The 25,211-nt window shown below is 41.9% G+C and overlaps 1 protein-coding gene across 3 annotated transcripts; it reads right to left on the bottom strand.

The window, feature by feature from the left end:
* Nucleotides 1-3,149: 3,149 nt before the first annotated feature.
* Nucleotides 3,150-24,687, bottom strand: LOC308516726 (guanylate-binding protein 1-like). Of its 3 annotated transcripts, XM_081087790.1 has the most exons (11): nt 24,638-24,687; nt 20,452-20,660; nt 18,725-18,852; nt 17,463-17,572; nt 17,018-17,214; nt 15,689-15,931; nt 13,897-14,177; nt 5,796-6,008; nt 5,312-5,414; nt 4,878-5,071; nt 3,150-3,802 (listed from the first exon to the last, which is right to left on the bottom strand). In XM_081087790.1, the coding sequence occupies exons 2-11, from the start codon at nt 20,639-20,641 to the stop codon at nt 3,686-3,688; spliced, it is 1,776 nt and encodes a 591-aa protein (XP_080943916.1). In that variant the 5' UTR covers nt 20,642-20,660; nt 24,638-24,687; the 3' UTR covers nt 3,150-3,685. The 3 variants fall into 3 exon arrangements, with proteins under 3 accessions (XP_080943916.1, XP_080943917.1, XP_080943918.1); XM_081087791.1 differs by lacking the exon at nt 18,725-18,852; XM_081087792.1 differs by lacking the exons at nt 18,725-18,852; nt 24,638-24,687 and having other exon boundaries at nt 20,452-20,949.
* Between the last annotated feature and the right edge of the window lie 524 nt (nt 24,688-25,211).

The following is a 25,211-nucleotide window of genomic DNA, read 5'->3' as shown; positions in this document are numbered from 1 at the left end:
GTTGTGGGCAACCAGGCCAGCAGGGGAAGGCAGTTGGAGGCAAGACCAGGCCAGCTGGGGAGGGTACTTGGGGGCTAGATCAGGCTGACAGAGGAAGGTAGTTGGGGGCTAGATCAGGCTGACAGAGGAAGGTAGTTGGGGGTGAGATCAGGCTGGCAGGGAAGGGCAGTTGGGGGCGAGATCAGGCCGGCAGGGGAGGGCAGTTAGGGGTGATCAGGCAGGCAGTTAGGGGCAATTAGACAGGCAGGCTGCCAGGCAGAGGGGTTAGGGACAATCAGGCAGGCAGGCACAGGTAGTTAGGGGTACTCAGGAAGACAGGCACAGGTAGTTAGGGGTGATCAGGCAGTCAGGCAGGTAGGCGGTTAGGAGCCAGGAGTTGTAAGAGGCATCTCTGATTGCTGGTTTAGGCCCGATCCCACAGGTATCAGGCCTAAACCGGCAGTCAGACGTCCCAGAAGGGGTCCCCAATTGGAGAGGGTGCAGGCTGGGCTGAAGGAACCCCCTCTCCCTGCATGAATTTCATGTACTGGGTTTCTAGTAAAGAGATAAAATCATATTTCACATAATAAATATATACAATTATGTTTATCAAAAAAGAGTTATACCCATTTTTCAATTGCATATTGTTATTTTGAATGAAACATTTTTTTGTATGAATTATGAAAGTAAATTGATGCTTTCCAGCCAGGTAATAATAACTGTACAAACATTACATATTTCAAATATTGTAATAGACAGTGTACATTTAGCCACAGAAAGGCTGCCCAGGGTAACTATGTATCTATTTATCTATCTGGCTGCCTTCCTGTCTGTCTATCCACATGTGCATTTGAGTGAATTGACAGCAATGTAATATTAGCAGTGGTTACTTGAATCAGTGAGAAATTTTTCATAGACCCTGAACAATTTTTAAAAGGGCATGGACTCGGTGTGTGGGTCCGGCTAATAGAGTTTGAATATGGCACTGCACGAGTGAGAATCCCTGTTAGAACCTGGTAGGAATTGGCCTTCTCAGGAAGGGTATATTTCCTCTCTCAGTGTGGCTTCGCCTCCGGAATTCCTGGTTCACATGCAGGACGGAGCTCTAAAGCTTTTAGAGGCCTCTCTCCTAAGGCTTTCTGCAGGCTCTCAGCTCCTGGAGGGTTTCAGTGGGGACTGCCCTTTGCTCCTTCAATTTGTCCTAGTGTGCAGTGTCCTTTTAGCACTGCTGCTGGCGGCACAACATGCTTTCTGTCAGCTGGATCCCCAGAGCAATGGCAGGAACGTAAATCAACACTAGGTTCTGTAGGTCTATAAAGAAGGAATAATGAAGACATCCTTTATGGAGACAGACAGGGAGAGAGAGAAGGCTGTACTCTAAATAGTACAAGAACTTAGATAAGTATCCAATTCCTGTAATATTCAATATGATATTAAACAATCAAATGTTAAACTTTCAGGGAGAAGCATGAGGAATGGTGGTGGGATGATAAACTCTTCATTAAGTTGTTTATTCGTGTGTTTAAAAATTTTTTATTGTGCATTCCAGGAGCCCTTCTAGATGGCTGAGCCCATGATATGCAAAATAGGTAATGTTCCTGCCCACTTGTATTCTAGTGGGGAAGACAAACAATAAACTGGTGATAAAAGGTAGTGAAGTTCTGTGAAGAGTAATAATAATATTGGCCACTAGATGAAACCCATTGCTTTCTTCATTTCATTTCTTTAAGGATCAACTCCAAGAGAGACACTGTGAGCATGACGCACTGTTCATTAAATAGATTTTCTGGGGCCAGTTGATAGGCACTGTCTCTTTTATCTCTCCCTCCCAAATTGGATTTCTTTTTTCCACTAATTGACTGAAAAGGGAAATATGGTTAAGACAAACTAAGGAGCCATCTCAGATATATTGGGGTAGAGGGATTAGAGAAACTCCTTCCTAAATCAGAAATCCTCTCCACTCAATTTCTTGGGCATTAGTTTTCTGTATTATTTAATCTCTGTCTTCACCACTAGACTATGAGCTCTTTAAGAGAAGAACTACAACTCTATTCCCACTCCTTGGCAGAATGTGATAGGTATTCAACCAAAGTTTTTTGAATGAATGATCCCTGTAGCCTAAGCAATGGCTGCTTTTCATGAAGCCACACCTAACTCCCTGGGGACTCTGTTTTGAACATAGTTTTGGGGGAAAAAACTCTGAGTAAGTTTTCCTGTCTTGTGTTCTATGAAATCCTGTCTGTTAAAGAACTCATGGTGAGTGGGAAGGGTAGAGTGTGTCTGTGTGTGTGCATGTGTGTGTGCATGTGTGTGTGTGTGTGTGTGTGTGTAGTAGTCATATTATGTGGCACTGAGTTCTGAGCCATATTTTTTCCTCTTTCTTTTTGGATAAAAACCTAACACACCATGGATATACATATTTAATTTACCTTTACTGTTGACTAGAGGCCTGATGCAAGAAAATCCGTGCGCTTGGGGGGTCCCTCAGCCCAGCCCGCGTCCTCTTGCAGACTAGGAGCCCTCGGGGGATATCCAACTGATGGCTTAGGCCTGCTCCCCCATGGAATGGGCCTGAGCCATAGTCTGGCCTCCCTTACGGGCCGATCGGGGCATGGTGCTGGGAGTGGCCAGCCTCACCCCCCCCATTGCCCCCCGCCACCACCGCCCCCTGCCCATCTCCCCACAATCGCTGTCCCCTCCCTCTGCCCACTGGCACTTGCCTTGGCTGGCCTGGTGCTGCCTGCTCGCCAGCCCTGCCCCACACCAACTGGTCGTTCTGGTCGATTTGCATATTAGGCTTTTATTATATAGAATAGTATTACAGCTATCCCTCCGTTTTCCCATTGACCCCCTCCATACCACCTCTGCCCCCCACAATTGCCATATTTTTAGTGCTCAGGGAAACGTAACAAATACTAGGCATATGCTTTTGACAGGGATAGCTCTAATAATAAGGGTCTTGAACCTTCTTCTCTACAATGAGTAAAAGGAACATCACAAAAACAACAGGGGAGTTGGAATCTAAGGAAATTCATACATCATGATCGATCCCATAATCTCTTGGTCTTAGAATGTTTTTCAGCATAGAAGATTGTGTGCATGTTTAGTTATATTTCTACAGAAGTATTGCATCTTTTTTTTAAAAAAAAAAAAAAAACACAACAGCTATTGTAAGTGGTATTGTTTTTTAATTTTTGGTTTGCAATAGTCCATTGCTTTTATATGAAAATACAGTTGAAAGTGGATTTTTCTGAATTGACCTTGAATCTTATGACCTTGTTAAACTCACGTATTTGTCCCAAGAGTTTTTGTTGTTGCTGTTTTTTGTTTTTGTTGCAGATTCCCTGGGATTTTTCTATGTGGATAATCAAAGTGTGTGAGAATAAAGGCAATTTCCTTTCTTTCTTTCTTTCTTTCTTTCTTTCTTTCTTTCTTTCTTTCTTTCTTTTGCCATATTGTAGGAAACCTTTGATTATACTGTTTAACAGGAGCTGGGAGACTGCACATCCTTGCTTTATTACTGTGTTAGGGGCAAAGCTTTCCATTTTTTATCATTAAGTGTGTTAGGTGAAGGGTTTTTTGTAGATTTCTTTTATCAGCTTAAAGAAGCTCACTTTTTCTCAAGTTGTGACATTTTTCCAGATTCTAAAACTGCTTGAGTTATGCCTTGGGTAGAGTGACCAGGGAAGCTCTTTGAATTAGGTCTTTAGATTAATGTACAAGGCTTCTTGAGTCCTGCCATGGCCTCCTTGAGATTGTCAACTACTCTCTGAAGTTGTTTGGTCTCATTTTGTAATCCTTCCTTTTTTAACTTTTCCAGTTCCTAAAAAGGGACAAATAAGAGTAAATAAAGTACAGCAGTAAGCAAATTTCAACTTCTAGCTAGTATCCACATTCTTAGTATTTAATTTCTTCTTGAAATTTTCTCTACCATAAATATTCATTATACTTTCTCTTGGACATCCTAGTTGCATGATTGCTTTTCTTGAGCTTCCTTTAGCTGAGATAGATTTTGGCTTATACCTTCTTATATAGTGATAAAATAAGTCCCATTACTTCTGCACAACATATGTGGGCAATCTTAGTCATATGGTTGTTTTCAAATCTTATCGACTCTTTTACACACACACACACACACACACACACACACACACACAACTATACTCAGACTTTTATATACATAAACATGACAGAAATAAAAAAAATTTCAAAATCTAAGGAAGTGCCTGAATCTTAGATCAGGGAATTTGATTTAAGCTTCCACAGCTTGGGGGCAAGAGTAGCAGGATATAATTAAAGACATCAAGGCCCCTAACTGTCCACACAGGATTTCTGCACATAACTCAATACACAAACTAGGAGTAGGGCATAGCAATCAGGAGTGGAAGACACAGGTGTGAGAGGCAAGGAGTCTTTCTGCTCATAAAGGTTCTCTTAGAACCAAAGTCATACCAGGTGTCACAGAAAAACAGTGATTGTAGATTCCTCTAAGTTTGAAGGAGGTTCAGATATCTTACCGATCTGTGTGACCTTATAAAAGCTCATCTTTTCTGAACCTCTGTTTCTTCTCCTAAGGTATAGGTACACAGCAATTCTTGCTCCATATAATATTAAGCAAGAGATACAGATAAGACATATTTGCAATGCCTGGAAGATAATAGCTACCATCGATTGAAGAATGTACTGATGAAGGACTGGATGTGAGATAAAGGAATATAATTTTTTTTAAATAACCCAACATAGGCAGGCTCCAATCAGGCAAACAGACAGGGATTGAAAGGTACAAGGGGGCAAGCAAGGTCCTTCCAGGTTTCGTTTTCTAACAGACACACAAAGAGGTCAGGGAGAGTGGACAGTAATCAGAAAAAGAGAAACCTCAAGGTGATGCCATTTAATACCTGAAGTTTAAGAGCCAGAACCCTCTCATGCTCTGCCATTAATTGGGCCCTCTCCTGCTCCATCTTCTGAGTCAATTGTTTCACATGTTCCTGGTAACTCTTTTCTCTCTCCTCCATCATCTGCTGATTCTTCTTTTGCATTTCCTCCAGCATTTTTGCTGTAGCCTCTGCAGATTCAGCTTTCACACGTTGCACTGCCAGGAGGAAAGGAAGAAGACAAATTCATGTGGGTGACCACCTTGCTTTTTTTTCTTTGTGAACTTACCTGCCATTGTTGCTGCTGACTGCCTATGCCCCCGTGAGACTGACTTTGGAGAGTAATAGGCATCTTTGCTCATCTGGCTCTTGTTTAAGGACCCCCCGGTTCCCCAAGCCAAATTATTTAAACTTTTAAAAGCTGTTGAGGCTATCCAGTCTCTTGACTTACTCCTCACCTTCAATCTCCTTTTCCTTTTCTGTGAGAGTCTGGTCTGTCTGTAGAATTGCATCAATCACAGACTCCTTGGAGCTCAGGTATGTCTGAAGAACTTCTTCACTCTAGGACCCAGAGAACATGGCATTAGTATTAGGAAATCACAGGAAGCACTTATTCCTATTTGACCCCCATCTTTTCCTGTAGGAATTGTTTGCTTTCCCTGGTCCTTGTGCTGGTCAAGGGGTCCCTGTCACAGGGTGGGCACTTGCTGCAGGTCGACCAAGCCTGGCACCCTATGAAGCAGAAACCTTTGTAAGAGATTGATATAAATATAGATTCAGAGTCTCTGTTCTCCGATGAGGGCTCTACTTTTGGAGCTGTGGGGTGAGGAATGAAGCCATCGTGGAGAGAGCAGATCCAAGGAAAGGAGGTGGAGGGAGACCGGGAGGAAGGGAAGTGTGGGGTTGAGGGGAGCAACAGATAGACAGATAAATTCTGGTTACCTGTATTCCCTTCCTGGGTTCCTGAAGATACTTTATCTTCAACTCATTCACAGTCTGCATTAAGAGATGATATCCTCCGGGTTTATTATAAACCCCCTGCTTTATATGTTCTTCTAAAGAATGGAAGATACGCTTAAGTAAAGCTGAGCAGCGATCCGATGATGCTTTTACATTCTCTTTACAAAAGTCATCTCTCCTTTTTTGTAGCTGGTCCTTTAATGTGAAAATAGGAAGTAGAAAGAGTACAGAGAAAAATGTTAGCTTGAGCTCAGGATTTTTGGAAAGGCTTCTCAAAAACCAGTCTGTGACCCTGTAAAAACTTACAGGCACCTCAGCAAGACCACATCCTTCCTGCTGATCCTGTCTTTCTATTGGAGACCCTTTCTCCTTGGAGGTGAAGTTCATGGCAGAGATTGCTGGCTTTATGTTAGCATTGATGCTACCTTTCTGCTGGTCATAGTGGGCCATGGCCTTTTGCACTGCAGCCAAATTCTCTCTCTGGGCCGAGGCCAGGACTGCATTCTCCATGCAGGGCAGGTCCCCACTGCTGATGGCATTGACATAGGTCAGGACTAGGTTCTCTAGTCCAACAAATACACCTTTAGAAAGAAACTTCTGCTTTTCACATTGGACCAGCGATTGCATATGGAAGAAAGGTGGCTCAATGTAAGCTTGCTCAAGATCACTAAGACTAGAGAAAGAAGATGGCGGCGATATAGGCAGACGTGTACCGGGTCGTGTCCCGGAGCAAATGGAGTGAGCAGCTGAAACTAATAACACCCACCCCGAATTGTCGAAATTGCTCAGCTGGTGAGACGGTTTGCAGCCGGGAAGGGCAGAACTCCCCTGGAAATTTAAAAAAAAAACACCAGGGATTTGGGCAGGAAAGTTTGCCAGACCTCTGAGCCCAGAGGGTCGGAGGGAGACCGCGTGGCAGACAGCCACGTCCCTTGGGACAGGCACAGCCCCTGACGGGGGAAAGGAGATCTGTGGGATTCCTGGCGCCACCGGGGGATTTGAGAGCTGGGTTCTATGATCACGGAGGACTGAGCCTAAAGGGGGCAGCCTGAAGAGCTGACCAGACCATGCAGTGCCGGTAAGAGAGGAGCATACAGAGACTCAGCCTTCCCCATTTCCGCGGCCGGTGTTTGTTTGTTTTCACTGAATCCTGTTCATGGGACATTTCGGATACAGACACTCACCTATGCTGAAGAGAGGGAGAGGGTGCGGAGGAGTGGAATCTGGGGAGAGCCTGAGGAGAGAAGGGGGGCCAGGAGAGGTGGCAGCGACTTGAGTGCTGAGACACCCCTGAGCCCAGGAATGGGGTAGCCATTCTCTCCAGAGAGTGAGACTCCTCCCCCCAGCCCCCAGGCAAGGAGCACAGCCACACCCAGATTCCACCCTGAACAAGATCAAGGATTAAAATAATCTGATCAGTTCCTGGGAGTTAACAGGGTCTGGCCTATAGAGGGATTTTCAATCCCAGCAACAACACAGAGGAGGGAACTATTAAGGAACCAACAACACAGAGGTCTGGATAGTTGACCTCTCTAAATCAGTTTTAGCTGCGATTGAGAAGCCCTATAGCCTCAGAGGCCAACCCCAGAACACTGCCACCCAGAGGCTGAGCCACAAACTGACTCTTTGCTAAACACAAAATAAGGCAGTCTGGGAAACAAATACGGCCTGCTTTAAAATAAGGACTGTGGTTTACAACACAGAGGAACAGTGTATCGCAGGGAAACTCAACACTCTCCTGAATACCTGGCAGGACTAAAGGCGAACCAGACTGAAGAATAGAAGAATCGAAGGACCTTCACTACTGCAATTTTTTTTTTCTCTTTGCACCTTTTAACTAAGAAACCAATTTTTTTTTCCTTTTTTTCCTTTTTTTTCTTCTTCTTTTTTTTTCTTCTTTTTCCATCACCTGATTTTACCCTTTTAATACTACCTTCTTATTTTTAACCAGTATTATTACTGCTACCATTTTACCATCTTTTAAAGTGCCATTTTATTTTCTCTTTATTTTATTTTGGGATTAGTGTTCTCCATTCTATTTTCATCGTTATATTATTGGTTGTTTCTAGTTTGCATCCATCTCCAGGGAGCTGTTGCTGGAATTTGATGAGATTAGTGGCGGTTCTATAGGAGTATTCTCCTCATATAAAAAGTCTCTTCCCCTCTTCCAATTCATTCTCTCTTTTCGCTCTTTTTTTTTCTTTTCTTTTCTCACTTTTATATTCCCCCCTTCCTTTTCCCAATTTCATTTTTGCACTCCTTTTTTTGGTACCTACTTTTCTATTCTTTTTTCTAATTTTTCTTTTTCTCTTCCTTCTTCCTTATCCCCTAATTATCCTAATTTGGTTGGTCACCTTTATTTGGGGTTATTAATATCGTGAATATATTTGTGTATAATGCCTGGTACGTGGTGCCTTGTTGTGTTGTATTTTGTGCCCTTAAATCAACGCAGCAGATCTAAGCAACAGCAGCCTCCTGAGCACCACACCCTCTGCTGAGGAACAGCAGCTGTACGTGAAACCTCGCCCCACCAGCCAGAAGAGCCACCAAAGCTGTGAACAGCACCCACCAGAGGAGCTGCTGCCAACTGAACTGAAGAGCAGCTGCTACCACAACCGCCCGAAGAGCAAACACAGCCCAAGAAGTCACTGCCACCCAGGGAGCAGCCACTGAATGACTCAACGTCTAGATATGTCAGGGATATCAAACATGGGTAGACAAAGAAACCCCCAAAGGAAAGAAAAGGAGGGCTAGCCAGACAAGCAGCTAAATGATACAGAGGCATGCAACATGACAGAAAAAGAATTCAGAATAAGGGTCCTAGAGTGCATAAACCGGATGGAGGAAAAAATCGACAACCTCTGCAAGAAGCAAGAAGAAACAGATGAAAAAATCAACAACTTAAGTAAGACCCAGGAAGAAATGAAGAGTGATATAGCTGCAATAAAAAACACCATTGAAAGTATCAACAGTAGACTAGGAGAAGCGGAGGACCGAATTAGTGAATTAGAAGACAAGGAAGCAAAACACACCCAAAATGTACTGCAATTGGAGAAAAAAATGAAAAGACAGGAGGAGAGCCTAAGGGAGCTTTGGGACAACATGAAACAAAACAACATACGAATAATAGGGGTACCAGAACAACAGAAAGGTGAACAAGGATTAGAAAACCTATTTGAAGAAATAATATCAGAAAACTTCCCTGAGGTGGGGAAGAAAAAAGTCACACAAGCCCAGAGAGTCCCAAACAAGGTGAATCCAAAAAGACCCACACCAAGACACATAATTACCATGGCAAATGTTCAGGACAAAGAGAAAATCTTACAGGCTGCAAGAGAGAGACGGAAAGTCACATACAAGGGATCTCCCATTAGTTATCAAATGATTTCTCAACAGAAACACATCAGGCCAGAAAAGAATGGACGGAAATTTACAAAGTGATGCAAAGCAAAGGACTGAATCCAAGAATATTCTATCCAGCAAGGCTATCATTCAAACTTGAAGGGGAAATAAGAAGCTTCACAGACAAAAAAAGGCTAAGGGAGTTTATCACCACCAAGCCAGCAATGCAAGGAATGCTAAAGGGTCTGGTATAAAAAGAAGAAATAAAAAGCTCAGAAAGAAAACAGCCAGACAAAAAAAGAAATGGCTACAAACAAGTACCTTTCAATAATAACTTTAAACGTAAACAGACTAAATGCTCCAACCAAAAGACATCGAGTGGCTGAATGGATAAAAAAAAAACATGACCCATACATCTGCTGTCTACAAGAAACCCACCTCATTAGAAGGGACTCACACAGACTGAAAGTGAAAGGATGGAAAAATATCTTTCAGGCAAATGGAAAGGAAAAGAAAGCTGGGGTAGCAATACTTATATCGGACAAAATAGACCTCAATGTGAAGGCCATAACAAGAGATAAGGAAGGCCACTTCATAATACTAAAGGGATCAATACAACAAGAAGTTATAACCCTGGTAAACATATATGCACCCAATGCAGGAGCACCCAAATTCATAAAAAAACTCCTGGAAGATATCAAAGGAAAGATCGACAACAATGCAATCATAGTAGGGGACTTTAATACACCACTGACAACACTGTATAAGTCCTATAGACAAACAATCAGCAAAGATACAGCAATCCTAAATGACTCACTAGATCAGATGGACTTAATAGACATCTTCAGAACACTTCACCCCAAAGCCAGGGAATATACGTTCTTCTCAAGTGCTCATGGGACATCTTCAAAAATAGACAACATATTGGGTCACAAGCAAAGTATCCCCAAATTCAAGAAGATTGAAATCATAAAAAGCATCTTCACAGACCACGATGGCATAATATTAGAAATAAACTACAATAAAAACAACCCAAAATACTCAAACACCTAGAAGCTGAATAGCATGCTATTAAATATTGATTGGGTTACCAATGAGATCAAAGAAGAAATTAAAGACGTCCTGGAAACTAATGACAATTAAAACACAATAATCCAAAACCTATGGGACACAATGAAAGCAGTCCTGAGAGGGAAGTTTATAGCTCTACAGGCCTATATCAAAAAACAAGAAACAATGGTAGTAAATCATCTAACTCTACAACTCAAAGAATTAGAAAGAGAGCAACAAGAAAACACCAGAGTGAGCAGAAGGAAGGAGATAATAAAGATTAGAGCAGAAATAAATGACATAGAGACAAAAAAAAATACAGAAAATCAATGAAACCAAGAGCTGTTTCTTTGAAAGGATAAATAAGATTGCCAAACCTCTAGTTAGACTCACCAAGAAGCAAAGAGAGATGACCCAAATAAACAAAATCAGAAATGAAAGAGGAAAAATAACAACAGATAAGACAGAAATACAAAGGATTGTTAAAAAATACTATGGACAGCTCTACTCCAACAAACTAGACAACCTGGAGGAAATGGACAAATTCCTAGAAAAACACAACATTCCAAAACTCAATCAGGAAGAATCTAAAAATCTCAACAGGCCAATAACTATGGAAAAAATTGAAGCAGTCATCAAAAAGCTTCCATCAAACAAAAGCCCAGGACCAGATGGCTTCATAAGGGAGTTTTACCAAACATTCAAGGAAGAACTAAAACTTATCCTCCTCAGACTACTACAAAAAATTCAAGAGGAAGGAACACTTCCAAGCTCATTCTATGAAGCCAGCATCACCCTAATACCAAAACCAGGTAAAGACAACACAATCAAAGAGAATTACAGGCCAATATCCCTCATGAACATAGATGCCAAAATCCTCAACAAAATCTTAGCAAATCAGATCCAGAAGTACATCAGAAAGATCATACACCATGACCAAGTAGGATTAATCCCAGGGATGCAAGGATGGTACAATATCTGCAAATCAATAAACGTGATACATCACATAAAGAAAATGAAAGAAAAAAAACACATGGTCATATCAATTGATGCAGAAAAAGCATTTGACAAAATTCAACACCCATTTTTGATAAAAACTCTCAGTAAGGCGGGAGTAGAAGGATCATACCTCAACATAATAAAAGCCATTTATGACAGGCCCACAGCCAGCATCATACTCAATGGACAAAAACTAACACCATATCCCCTAAGAACAGGAACAAGACAGGGATGCCCCCTCTCACTACTCCTGTTCAACATAGTACTGGAAGTGTTAGCCATTGCAATTAGGCAAGAAGAAGAAAGAAAAGGCATCCAAATTGGAAAAGAGGAAGTAAAACTGTCCTTATTTGCAGACGACATGATATTATACATACAAAACCCTAGAGACTCCATCAAATAGCTACTAGACTTAATACATGAATTTGGCAATGTAGCAGGATACAAAATTAACCCCAAGAAATCTGAGGCATTTCTATACACCAATAGTGAACTTTCAGAAAGGGAGATTATAAAAACAATCCCGTTTACCATCGCACCAAAAAAATTAAGCTACCTAGGAATAAACTTAACTAAAGAGGTAAAAGACCTCTACTCAGAAAACTACAGGACGTTGAAAAAAGATATAGAGGAAGACATAAATAGATGGAAGAACATACCGTGTTCATGGATTGGTAGAATCAACATCATTAAAATGTCCATACTACCCAAAGCAATTTATAAATTCAACGCACTTCCCATTAAAATACCAACGGCATACTTCATAGATCTAGAACGAACTCTCCAAAAATTCATCTGGAATAAAAAAAGACCCCGAATAACTGCAGCAATCCTGAAAAAGAACAAAGTAGGTGGGATCTCAATACCAGATATCAAGATGTATTACAAAGCCACTGTTCTCAAAACTGCCTGGTACTGGCACAAGAATAGGCATATAGATCAATGGAATAGAATAGAGAGCCCAGAAATTGGCCCGAACCAATATGTTCATTTAATATTTGACAAAGGAGGCAAGAACATACAATGGAGCCAAGATAACCTCTTCAATAAATGGTGTTGGGAAAATTGGACAGATATATGCAAGAAAATGAAACTAGACCACCAACTTACACCATACACAAAAATAAACTCAAAATGGATAAAGGACTTAAATGTACGACAGGAAACCATAAAAATTCTAGAAGAATCCAAAGGCAACAAAATCTCAGACATATGCCGAAGCAATTTCTTCACTGATACAGCTCCTGGGACACTTGAAACTAAAGAGAAAATGAACAAATGGGACTACATCAAAATTAAAAGCTTCTGCACAGCAAAAGAAACCATCAACAAAACAACGAGAAAACCCACTGTGTGGGAAAAAATATTCGCCAATGTCATATCTGATAAGGGCCTAATATCCAAAATTTATAGGGAACTCAAACAACTTAACAAAAGGAAGATAAACAATCCAATCAAAAAATGGGCAAAGGACCTAAATAGACACCTTTCAAAAGAGGACATTCAGAAAGCCAAGAGACATATGAAAACATGCTCAAAGTCACTAATCATCTGAGAGATGCAAATCAAAACAACAATGAGGTACCATCTCACACCTGTCAGACTGGCTATCATCAACAAATCAACAAACAAGTGCTGCAGAGGATGTGGAGAAAAAGCAACACTTGTGCACTGCTGATGGGAATGCAGACTGGTGTAGCCACTATGGAAGACAGTATGGAGTTTCCTCAAAAAACTGAAAATGGAACTCCCATTTGACCCTGTGATCCCACTTCTAGGAATATATCCCAAGAAACCAGAAACACCAATCAGAAAGGATATATGCACCCCTATGTTCATAGCAGCACAATTCACCATAGCTAAGATCTGGAAACAGCCTAATTGCCCATCAGTAGATGAATGGATTAGAAAACTGTGGTACATCTACACGATGGAATACTATGCTGCTCTCAAAAGGAAGGAACTCTTACCATTTGCAACGGCATGGATGGAACTGGAGAGCATTATGCTAAGTGAAATAAGCCAGTCAATGAAGGAAAAATACCACATGATCTCACTCATTCATGGATAATAGAGACCATTATAAACTTTTGAACAATAATAGATACAGAGGCAGAGCTGCCTCAAACAGATTGTCAAACTGCAGCGGGAAGTCTGGGGAGGGTTGGGGGGCAGGAGGTAGGGGGGTAAGAGATCAACCAAAGGACTTGTATGCATGCATATAAGCATAACCAATGGACATAAGATACTGGGGGATAGGGGAGGCTAGGGGACTGTCTATTGCGGGGTTGGGGGGGGGGTGGACACATATGTAATACCCTTTGTAATACTTTAAGCAATAAAAAAAAAAGATCACTAAGACTACATCTTTCTTTGTGTTTGGCTATAATATGAAATTTGTCTGATAACAGCAAGCATGTAACTTGATGAAAAGCTTCGATTGTTACCTGCATTCATTTAATTAAATTATGAGAAATAGTATTAGTTTATGCATGAAAGGAAAAAAATATTCAAACTTTAAGTCAATCATAACAAAATTGGTTCTTCTTACAATAATAATGACAAATAGTGGTTTTTGTCATTTTGAAATCTAGTAATAATTCCTTCTCTCATGATAAGTACCCATTTTATTTTCTAGTAGTAGTTTGCTTTCTGTGACCCTAATCCATATACACATATGAAAAAAAATTACCGATAATTCATTTTGAAATACATGGTCTACATCCTTGAAGGAATTCTTCATGAAGACTTCAATGGCCTCTTTCTCACTGGCCATGTGCAGGTCCAGGAGCTCTTGGAGGGTTTCTGTGGGCAGCTGAACCTTCTTGGCCATCTGCTGGTCATAGTGGGCCATGGCCTTTTTCACTGCAGCTGAGTTCTCTATCTGGGCCAAAGCCAGGACTGCGTTCTCCATGCAGGGCAGGTCCCCACTGCTGATGGCATTGACATAGGTCAGCACCAGAGTCTCCAGCCCTACAAATAGAGAACAAAAGATAATGTTTGTTGTAGGTGAGGTGAGGAAAAAGTCCATCCTCTATAAATCTGATGATATCTCTCAACACTCTTTTGGCTCACAGAATCTGTGTCCTTAACATCACCTGGAAGTTTGCTAGAAATGCAGACTCTCAACCTCTGCTCCAGATCAACTGAATTAAATTCTTCTCTGGCGAGATCCTTGAGTTATATGGATACATATCAAACAGTGAGAACCTCTGTTGTAGGCACCATAGACCTGTGTTTATTGAGTGCATGTGTTTACCCCTAAGCACCATTAGTATAGGAAAGGTCCCTCTCATTTATGTCTCTATCATCAGTTCTGATCCGTGGTAAGCATTTATAAAATCAATATTTGTGAAACAATTAAAAAGAAGACCTCTGCCCTGGCCAGGTGTCTCTGTTGGTTAGAGCATCGTTGCATGCACCAAAAAGTTGTGGGTTTGATTCCTGGTCAGGGCACACACGTAGGTTGTGGATTCAATACCCAGTTGGGGTGCATGCAGGAGGCAATTGAGTAATGTTTCTCTCTCACATCGATGTTTCTCTCTCCCTCTCAAATTCATGGAAAAACATCCTTGGGTGAGGATTAAAAATTAGAAATAAATTTTAAAAGGAGTCCTCCATTTAATTTATTCTAGCCGAACACTGTCCAAGAGAACTTTCTGTGATGATGGTCATGTGCTATATGTGCTATCCAATATTGGAACCACTAGCCATGTAATCAGAATTGTTAATTTTCTTTAATTCTAATTAATCTACATGTAATTTTAGTTAAATGTAGGTACTACATTTGTCTAGTAGCTATTATATGGGACTAGAAGCCTAGTGAATGAAATTTGTGCACAGGGGGTGGTTGGAGGGGTGTCCCTTAGCCCAGCCTGCACCCTCTCCAACCTTGTGGGATCGGGACTAAACTGGCAGTTGGATATCCTTCTTACAATCCAGGACTGCTGGCTCCTAACTGCTTGCCTGCCTACCTGCCAGCCTGATTGCCCCCTAACCTCTCCTGTGCTGGCCTGATTGATGCTTAACTGCTCCCTTGCTAGCCTGATTGCCCGTTCCTGCCCTCCTCTGCAGTCCTGGTAACACCCAACTACCCTCCCCTGCTGGCCATCATCTGGCAGCTATCTTGTGGCAGCCATCTTTAGCACATACCTTGTGGTAAATATCTTGTGGTGGCCATATTGTGATGACATGTTGGTGGCCATCTTGTGATGATGTCACACAAGAGCATGATGTACCTACTCTTTTATTAGTACAGGTCCAGCTTATTAGGGAAATTTTAACCAATGGAGCTTTTTAATTTGTCTTTTCTATCTTTTCTCATCCACAAAATCTGGTTAATAAAGTCTGTTAGAAATGTTGTGTCATCTGGAATATACCATAGTAATAGTAGATTTGCACTTTTTAGAGATGAAACTAGGTGGATGCTAGTCCACCTTTCTTTAGTCTTGACAGTGAGAGTAATGACCGGGAAGTGGACTCACCAGGTCCATTGACCTGGATGCCTCCTGAAAGAGTTTTGACTTTGGAATTGCTAAAGATGTAGGAACAGAAATCAGCAGCTTCTTCCACGAATTCGGGTTCCAGCTCATCATCATGAATTGTCTCCAGTTGGCATAGCTTCTTCCAATGAGTGGGCTGATGAAAGATAAAGCATTTCTTCTTTGGGAAGAACTGTCGGATACAACTTCGGAGCTGGTTAAAATTTTTATCTTTAGGAGTGGTACCTGGAGAAAGATAATAAAAAATGGCTTTGCTTAATATAGGGGCTTGGAAACTTTTTATGTAAATGGTCAATTGGTAAGTATATTGAGCTTTGCAGGTCAGGTGGTTTCTTTTCCAAGTATTCAATTCTGCTATTATAGCATGAAAGCAGCCATGGACAGTCTACATAGTATTCATCCAGTAAAACCTATTTGTAGGATAGCTGGCAGGCTGCATTGGCCATCATTTGCCTGTGGGCCATAGTTTGAAAACCCCTGGCTAGTGCATTGTTAAGCTTTAACCTATTTTCTTTAAATAAATGCCCATTGTACTCCATTTTCTTTGGCTAATTACAGCACCACAAGCCCTAACCAGGGAGATAAAAATCAATCAGATAACAGTGCAGGGAAAGGTGAAAGAAACAGAAACTTTTTCTTGGAAGAGGGGGGAAGATAATTCAAAATCAAATCTATGAACTTAGATATTAAACAAGCATTAATTCTTAGAACTAGGCAGCTGAGAAGAAGTAGAAAAGTATACATGTAAAAACACTAAATCTTTACTAATAAAAGAGTAATATGCTAATTAGACCGGGAGACCTTCCCAGAGACTGGCCAGGAAGGGCACTAGAGAGCCATGAGGCCAGCAGGGGAAGGCATTTGGGAGCAATGAGGTCAGCAGGGGAGGGTAGTTGGGGGCCATAAGGCCAGCAGAGAAGGGCAGTTGGAGGCGAGTAGGCTGGCAGATGGGCATAGGGGGTGCAAGTAGGCCAGTGTGGGGGTGCATTTGGGGGCAAACAGGCCGGCATGTAGAGTGGTTAGGTGCAATCAGTAGGCAGGCAGGTGAGCGGTTAGGAGCCAGCAGTCCCAGATTGTGAGAGGGATGTCCAACTGCCAGTTTAGGCCCGATCAAACAGAGCCTAAACTGGCAGTCGAACATCCCCTGAGGGGTCCTAGATTAGAGAGCATGCAGGCCGGGCTGAGGGGCACCCCTCCACCCCTCCACACCCTGTGCATGAATTTTGTGCATCGGGCCACTAGTAGAAAAATAAAAGATGATCGTTTCTAATAGCTTGTGATTCCCAATAATCAGTTCTCAGTCCCCTTTACCTTGCTTGAGTTTAAGTGAATTCTCCAGGTACTCATCTGCTGAGATGGGTTGCCCATTTACTTCCAATTCTAGGGAAAAATCCCTCAGTGTCCACACAAAATCTGGAAAGAATCTCACAAAGTCAGCTGAATCCTCAACCCCATTTGCAGGAGGTGAAGATTTTGCCCTTATTTTATCTGTCAGCTCTGTCACATAGCTGAGTAGCAAACTAAGGAAAAATGGTGTAAAAGTACAGTGCCTCTCATCCCATATTAGGCCCACATATTCCAAACCTTTGTTTTGGCTTTGCTTCTAACCCAAGTGTTAATTCTTCCTGTCCTTGAATTATTTTTCATACTTTCTCTTTTTGCACTTGATTCGCCAGGATTCACCTTCAGGGAGCTGGTATTTAAATGCTAGTCACCCCTCTGATTTTGATGCTGTTCTGGACCACAGAAAGGATACTGCAGTTGGTCCATGGCCTGCTGGTCTATGGTCCCCATGCTATTGTACACAAAGGTGCTGCTCAGCAGTATTGCCAGGGCAAAGATCCAGGAGTCATTTTGGTTGTCACCCTGGAAATCAGAACACATTTGGGCCAGGATTATGTTTTGTTCTCATGGCACTTTCCAGATCAGCAGTAGTAAACGGATGCTCACTTAGTGGAGTGGCTTTTTTTTTTATATTAATGTCTTATAAGAGGAAAACAAATCCAAATGAAAATGCTTGTTAGTAAGACTTATACTTTGACTAGTCTTCTGATTAGTATTCTTGGTTATACTGATTCTCACTAGGTCCTCTTATGATGATTGATAGATAATTGCAAAACAAAGAGTCCAGATTGGTGGGCACTCTAAAGCCTTCAATGTAATTTAATTTTCTCTCTGTTTTCACAGAAAAATTGACTTATGTAACAGTAATAATACTTATAGCTATTTTATCAAGTCATTATTATTCACCTAACACTTTCTGTTCTTATTAAATAGTTAAAACAACACTATGAGGCAAATATTGACCTTTTGCATTGGTTATACAGTTCTGAAAGCTGAGGTTAAAAGAAGTGAAATAATTTTCTAAGGCCACTGTGTTAATAACAGGGTTTAAATTTAAACTTCAGGTTAAGAATTCTGAACATTAATCCTTTTAAAAAATATATTTTATTGATTTTTCACAGAGAGGAAGGGAGAGAGATAGAGAGAGTCAGAAACATCAATGAGAGAGAAACATCGATCAGCTGCCTCCTGCATATCCCCCACCGGGGATGTGCCCGCAACCCAGGTACATGCCCTTAACCGGAATCGAACCCGGGACCTCTCAGTCCACAGGCTGACGCTCTATCCACTGAGCCAAACCGGTTTCGGCTAATCCTTAATTAAAGTTCTTTGAAGGATAGGACTCATGACTGATTTTGTTGGTGGTACCTTTATGCATCAGTGTTAACTGGCTTAGTTATAGACTCTTGTTAATAATTAGAATACTACCTAATGGGCACTATGCTCTTCTAGGACTCTTCCTTATATTTTCATCATTCCTGATTGCAAAACTTGGTCTCTTAGCACATAATCAGAAATGAAAAAATCACATAAGGTTTACTGTCAGCTCTTAATTGAATAAAAATTAAAATATTAATAATAAAATTTTAAAAAAAGAAAAGAAAAAGTATTAAATAGTGTAGACAATACCCAGAAGTGAAGGGATTGTCTCTAAATTGAATATTTAATGCTTACCTTCTCTACATCTCCCAGCCCTTCAGTGTCAAGCAGAACTAAAGTGTAGTTTGGTTTCTTAGGGTGACGCACACACCACATCCAGATGCCTTTGGTGTGAGACTGAACCGTATAGCCCATAGAGAAGCCTTCAGGGGGAGAGGAGAGAGAGGGAGTGGAGTTTTCATAGCATATGTGTCTTAAAATGGAGATAAACATGAACATAATCAAAGTTATGAGAAACCACATCCAGTAGCTTGGCTCGCAAGGCTCAGAGGTTGAGCATCGACCTAAGAACCAGGAGATCATGGTTCGAGTACGGGGCAGGACACATGCCCTGGTTATGGGCTCCATCCCCAGTGTGGAATGTGCAGGAGGCAGCCAATCGATGATTCTCTCTTATCACTGATGTTTCCAACACTCTTTTCCTCTGCCTTCCTCTCTTAAATCAATAAAAATACATTTTAAAAAACCCCAACTACAATCAGTATTGATTTTACAGAGAAACAGGGAAATTCCAATATCCAATACATAAAAATATCCAACACCTTTTACTATAAAAACATTAACAAAGTAGTACTGGAAGTAAACTAACTCAACGTAATAAAAGCCATATATGAAAATCCTTCAGCCAGCATCACACTCAATGGTGCAAGATAGAAAGCTTTCCTTCTACAAAATTACCCAAATGAGTTCAAAGACCTACATGTAAGAGCTAAAACTATAAAATTCATAGAAGAAAACATAGGGGGAAAGTTTCATAATATTGACTTTGGAATGATTTCTTGGATATGACACCAAAAGCATGAACAATGAAAGAAAAATAGATAAGTTGGATTCAAAATTAAAACTTTTGTGGGTCAAAGGATACTATCAACAGAGTTTCATAGGAATCCTATGGAATGGGGGAAAATATTTCTCAGTTAAGGGATTGATATCCAGAATATATAAACAAGTCCTGCAATGAAACACCAGAATACAAAAAACCCAATTACTAGTAAAAATTGAGCCAAGGACTACAATAGACATTTCCTTAAAGAAAATATGCGAATAACCAATAAACACATAACAAGATAATTAACAGCATTAGCTATCCAGTAAATACAAATCAAAAGCACAGTGATATACTATTTCACACCCATTAGGATGATCACTATCAAAAAAACAAAATAACAGCCTGGCCAGTGTGACTGGTGGTTGAGTACTGACCTATGAACCAGGAAGTCACGGTTCAATTCCCAGCCTGTGTTTGCTGTGAGCTTGATCCCCAGTGTGGGGTGTGCAGGAGGCAGACAATCAATGATTCTCTCACATTATTAATGTTTCTTTCTCTTTCTCTCTCTCTCTCTCTCTCCCTGTCTGAAATCAATAAAGACAGACAAACAACAACAAAAACCACCATACACACAACAAAATTAAAGGTATTGGCAAGAATGTGGAGAAATTAGAATACTGGAAAATGGTAGAGTTGCTGTGGGACATGATGTGGCGATTCTTTAAAAAATTAAACATAGAATTCTAGGAAAAGAATAAAAATTATGCTTATAAAAGGGAAATTAAGGAAAGTGGGAAGAGACAGTAAGTTGACTCTTTGAGACCACAGTAAAATAAGAGCACAATGGTAGATTAAAAGCTCGCTTTCAAAAATCCTCCCCATGTCTACCTTGCTCTTCCTGTAGCACCGTACACACAGCTGGGAGTTTGGGTAGTCAGAAGGGATCTAGTAGAGCTTAGCTGGTGCCCCTCACCTTTTTTCTTCCCAGCCAGCTTGTTCATCAGGTAGGATTTGCCTGTGCGATAGCGACCCACAATGGACACCACCACAACAGGCTGTGTAATGGCAGACAGGATCTTCAAAGCTTCTGGATTAACCACTAGTTGGGTGTTAGTGTTCTCAATGAGGCACACCGGGCCTGGCATCTGGATGTGTGAGGCCATGTCCAGGGTGTCTCCTTATCTGTAAGCAAGGGGATGGGATGGATTAGAATTTCCATTCTAAGTAGATCAAGAACTTTCACCAGGTTATTTTGATCCAGAATGTAGAGTCATAAAATTCCCCAACATGGCCAAAAGTTCTGTGTCAACAGTGAGATGGATGAGGGGAAGATTTGTATTCTTTTAGCAAGTTACAGAAGTGCAATTGAAGTAGTCCATTAAAAAAAAAATTGGTATGACAAGGACATCAACATTTAACCACTTTCATGAACAAAATTTTTAATTTACCATAGAAAACTTCCTTTTAGATTGTCATTAAAATTTTCAGACGAGAACCTGACTGGTGTGACTCAGTGATTGAGCGTGGGCCTATGAACCGGGAGGTCAGGGCTCAATTCCAGGTCAGGGTACATGCCTGGATTGCAGGCTTGTCCCCAGTAGGGGATGCATAGGAGGCAGCCAATCAATGTTTCTCTCTCATTATTGATGTTACTGTCTCTCCGTCTCCCTCCTCTCTCTAAAAATCAATGAAAATATATAAAAAGATTTATTTGCTGGACATTAGTATAAAATAGAATAGGGTTTAGAGAGTAGTTTACATCCAGCCACGTGTAAGAAATTTAATATTTATTTGGTAATTAATTCTATTATGAATACCGACTTTGGGGAATAAATGTTTCATCATTAGATGTATGCTCTTTGGATGATTTTCATAGTTGTTTTTTTTGTTTGTTAATCCTCACTGGAGGATATTTTCCATTGATTTTTTGGGAGAGTGGTCGTGGGGGGGGTGGGAGGTGAGACAGAGAGAGAAACATCTATGTGAAACAGACACTTGGATTGGTTGCTCCTGCACTTGCCCCCACCGCAATCATTCAATCCACCCTTCAATCCAAGGGTCGACACTCTAACTGCTGTGCAAAAACAGACAGGGCATTTTTCACAGATTTGAAATGTGTTTTTTCTACTAATTGTGCTTATTTTGCAGAAGTGAGGGTTCACAGAACTGTTTATACTGTTATTCTGGAAGCGGAACCAATATAACTGACATTTGCAAATTTTATAAAAATGTATGACTATAGGAAAAACAGGACTAGAGACCTGCCCACAGCCTTGATATGGGCTTGTGCAAGCAAGGGGCCCTATACTTCAACTTCATTAGCTTCACAAAAAATTAGCCTCCAACTAAAAGGGGGTAAGAGTGCACAACTACAAATACTGAATATTGCCAAAAACCATGTTTGTGTATACATGTGTGTGTTGTAAGGAACAAAAGACTATGAAATATGGATTAAAAGATCAGGAGGCAGATCAGGGGAGCCTAGGTTGTTCGGTGAAAATATATTTCCCATCATACACTTGTAGGCATTCTGTTTTGTTCTGTTTTTCATTAGGTTGAGTAGAAGGAGAAGCAGGAAGAAGACAGGAGGGGAGGAAACTAGGGAGAGAGAGGGAGAGGAAGAGCTGTAAGGAGAGAGAGGGAGGGTTGTCTGAGAAGCAGGTGATGAGTAAAGTTCATGCCAAGCCAAGGAATTCAGAAGCAGTTTCCAGAAAGCAAGAACAAACTTGCTTGAGAGCATAGACAGGTCAGGTATACAAAATGTCGGCTTCAGCAATGCAGGTTTCTTAAAGAGAAAGCTTTTTAGTACAGTAGTGGGGCCAAATTCTACTTGTAAGGGGTAAGAAAGAAGTTGGCCCTAAGAAATTGGATCTGGTTGATTGGAACTATTTTTTATTTTATTTTATTTTTAAAAAATTGTCATTTTAAAATTATAGTTGATAATTGATATTATATGAATTTCAGTGTACTACATAGTTGTTAGACATTTGTATACCTTAAAAGGATCTCTTCTATGGGTCTACATGTCAGCATACATAATTATAACAATATCTGAAGCCCGGTGCACCAATTTGTGCATGGGTGGGGTCCCTCAGCCTTGCAGGCAATAGGGACCAATCGGAGAGTATCGCCCAGTCCCAATTGGGGCCAATTGTGGCCAGCTCGTCCAGGTAGGGGCCTAGGAGGTTGGCTGGATTGGGGTGGAGGAGCTGCAGGAGGTTGGCTGGTTAGGGGATGGGTCATGGGAGGTTGGCTGGTTGTGGGGGGCAGGGCTGTAAGGGGTTGGCCACCCAGCCAGGGGAGGGTGAACAGGAGGTTGGTAAGCTGCAGGAGGTTGGCTGGGGAAGCACACTGACCACCAGGGGGCAGCTCCTGAATTTTGCCTCTGCCCCCTGGTGGTCATAGCATGTCATAGCAACCAGTTGTTTTACTTGTTCTGCTGTAATGGTTGCTTAGGCTTTTATTATGTGGACTACTGGCCAGGTGCATGAAGTTAGTGCACATAAAAAAGGGGTTTAATTAGAGGAAATATTTTAATATTGCTATTTTCCCTTTCTCTATAATAGAATTGTCAGAGATGAAAGAAAATTAGTAAAATGTATATGAAAATCTTCCCTCTATCAGAGTCTGGGGCACACCACCAGACCCAGAGCCAAGTCCCTGCCAATCAGCGGCACCTTAAAATGGTGTGAGAAAAAGACCCAGACGGCCCCACACCCATTGGGCAAGATCCAGACACGGCTGGCCCCACCCTTGTCAAAGCTAGGTGGGGGGTGCAGCGTCAGGTCCCCTGACTTGGTGCTGGAGGCAGGAAATGCATCCTCAAGTCCCCCATCAAGCCCTGCTTGGCAGGAGGAGCAGCCTCAGATCCTCCAGCACACCCTCAGGCCCCCTGGCCTGGTACTGGGGTAGGGAGGGTAGCATGAGGTCCCTTGGCCTGTTGCCAGCAAGGGAGGCACAGCCTGAGGTCTCCCGTGAAGCCTCTTGGTGGGGGTACTACCTTAGGTCCACAGGCTTGGTGCCACGGCAGAGGGCACACCTTGAGTTCCCCCGTCAAGCCCCACTGGGTGGGGGCCATGGCCTGAGGTCCCCTGTCAAGCCCTGCCGGGTGGGGGGGCACAACCGCAGGTCCTGTCAAGCCCTGCTGGGCGGGGGGCACAGCCTCAGGTCCTCCTGTCAAGCCCTGCTGGGCAGGGGGCATGGCCTCAGGTCCCCCGGCCTGTCGCTGGGTCAGGGATCATGGCCTGAGGTCCCCTGTCATGCTTCACTGGACAGAGGGTGCAGCATCAGATCCGTTATGGGAATGCAGCCTCCACTGTGAGTATAGCCATCTTGTGTTACAGAAACCCTGCCTTCGCTGTGGGCACCCACGTCTTTGTGATGGCATGATGGTCAATTTGCATATTCCCTCTTTATTACATAGGATTATTGACTATATTCCCTAGGCTTTACTTTACATCCCTGTGACTGTTGTAACTGCCAATTTGTATTTCTTAATCCCTTCCCCATTTTCACCAGCCCCCCATCCTTCCTCACATCCGGCAAACAGAACCTGAGTTACTTTTAAGTGAGTCATCCGCTTTGAAAACCAAGCTCATCTATTTGACTAAAATGTATGATGTTTTTGTGAATCTTCATTTTTCACTCTGAGTTTCAGGTTTTTCTTTCTTCTTTTTTAACATTGTCAGGTGGCTGTTTATGCTGCATCTCGTTTTCTATGCTGATTTCTCATGAAAATAACATATCTGTAGCCCTTTCAGAGTTTCAGCTGCAGTCAGACCAGAATTGACCAAGTTCCATCAAGACAATGGTAATTTAACTGTGTCTAAAGCCAATACAGTTTTGGCAAAGAGAAAGACAATTGCAATGCATTTCAAACTCTGAGCTTAGCCCCCTGTCTGCTGCTGCCTAATTACTCCAAGCACAGTAGTGACACTTAGGGATGTGCTGCCACCTGATATCACTGGGATTGCATCTCGCTGCCTGTGCCACGCGGGCTCTGCTGCAACTTATCCTCATGCTCATCGTTCTTTGGAAAATGAACTGACCCTTATACATACCTCCCACCTGCCCCAACCTTACCCTGGACTCCATTTCTCAGAGTACAGTCCTTTAGAGGTGGAGAGAAAGCTGATTTGATGAGAAAATAAAGTTCTTACCTGTTTTTTCCCCTCAGTGTTGGTTGCAGTGGTTTGTTACTTCTCTGCCTTTCACTGGATGGTTGGGCTTTTATTTAAACTCAGATGTGACGTGGCTGTCCTGACCTCCTAAAGTACTTTGTTAGAAATGAATGATTTATAGGAATGTGTAACTGAAAGCATTGAGTAAAAAGCAGTGACTCAACAACCATGATAGGAACCTCTGCAAGCTATGCAAACGGGAGGGTACATGGATTTTACAGGATTTCATAACTAGTTCATGACAGGCCAGCAGAGGACATTTGGCTCAGGCGGACTAACTAGAAAGTCCCAAAGGAGAAAGTGGCCCCAGCCTCATTTCATGGAACTACATGCAGTCACCCTATCTGGCTCAACAGGAGGGAGTCCCACCGAGGGCGAGACAGCAGGACAAAAAATAACAAAGGCAGCTTACAGCCCACAGCCTCAAAGACCAGCACTAATAGAGTTGAAGGACGATGGCCTCCATGTAATCAGACTAGAACACTTATGTCCCCCAGCCTCCGCCCTTGCAGTTTTGCACATAAAATTCAACCCTGAGGATAGCGGAGACTGA

The sequence above is a fragment of the Myotis nattereri genome (genome assembly GCF_964212035.1).
Source record: "Myotis nattereri genome assembly, chromosome: 3".
Classification (NCBI taxonomy): domain Eukaryota; kingdom Metazoa; phylum Chordata; class Mammalia; order Chiroptera; family Vespertilionidae; genus Myotis; species Myotis nattereri.
Note: the sequence above shows the minus strand (reverse complement) of the source record. Positions and strands in the feature narration are given on the sequence as shown.

Bases quoted from the DNA above. Each gene is read 5' to 3' on its own strand.
- LOC308516726 (XM_081087790.1), bottom strand. From the start codon at position 20,641: ATGGCCTCACACATCCAGATGCCAGGCCCGGTGTGCCTCATTGAGAAC. The intron at 17,573-18,724 runs GTAAGCATTAAA...TCTGATTTCCAG, and splicing joins GGCTGGGAGATGTAGAGAAG to GGTGACAACCAAAATGACTC. The intron at 15,932-17,017 runs GTAAAGGGGACT...ATCTTTCTCCAG, and splicing joins TTCACTTAAACTCAAGCAAG to GTACCACTCCTAAAGATAAA.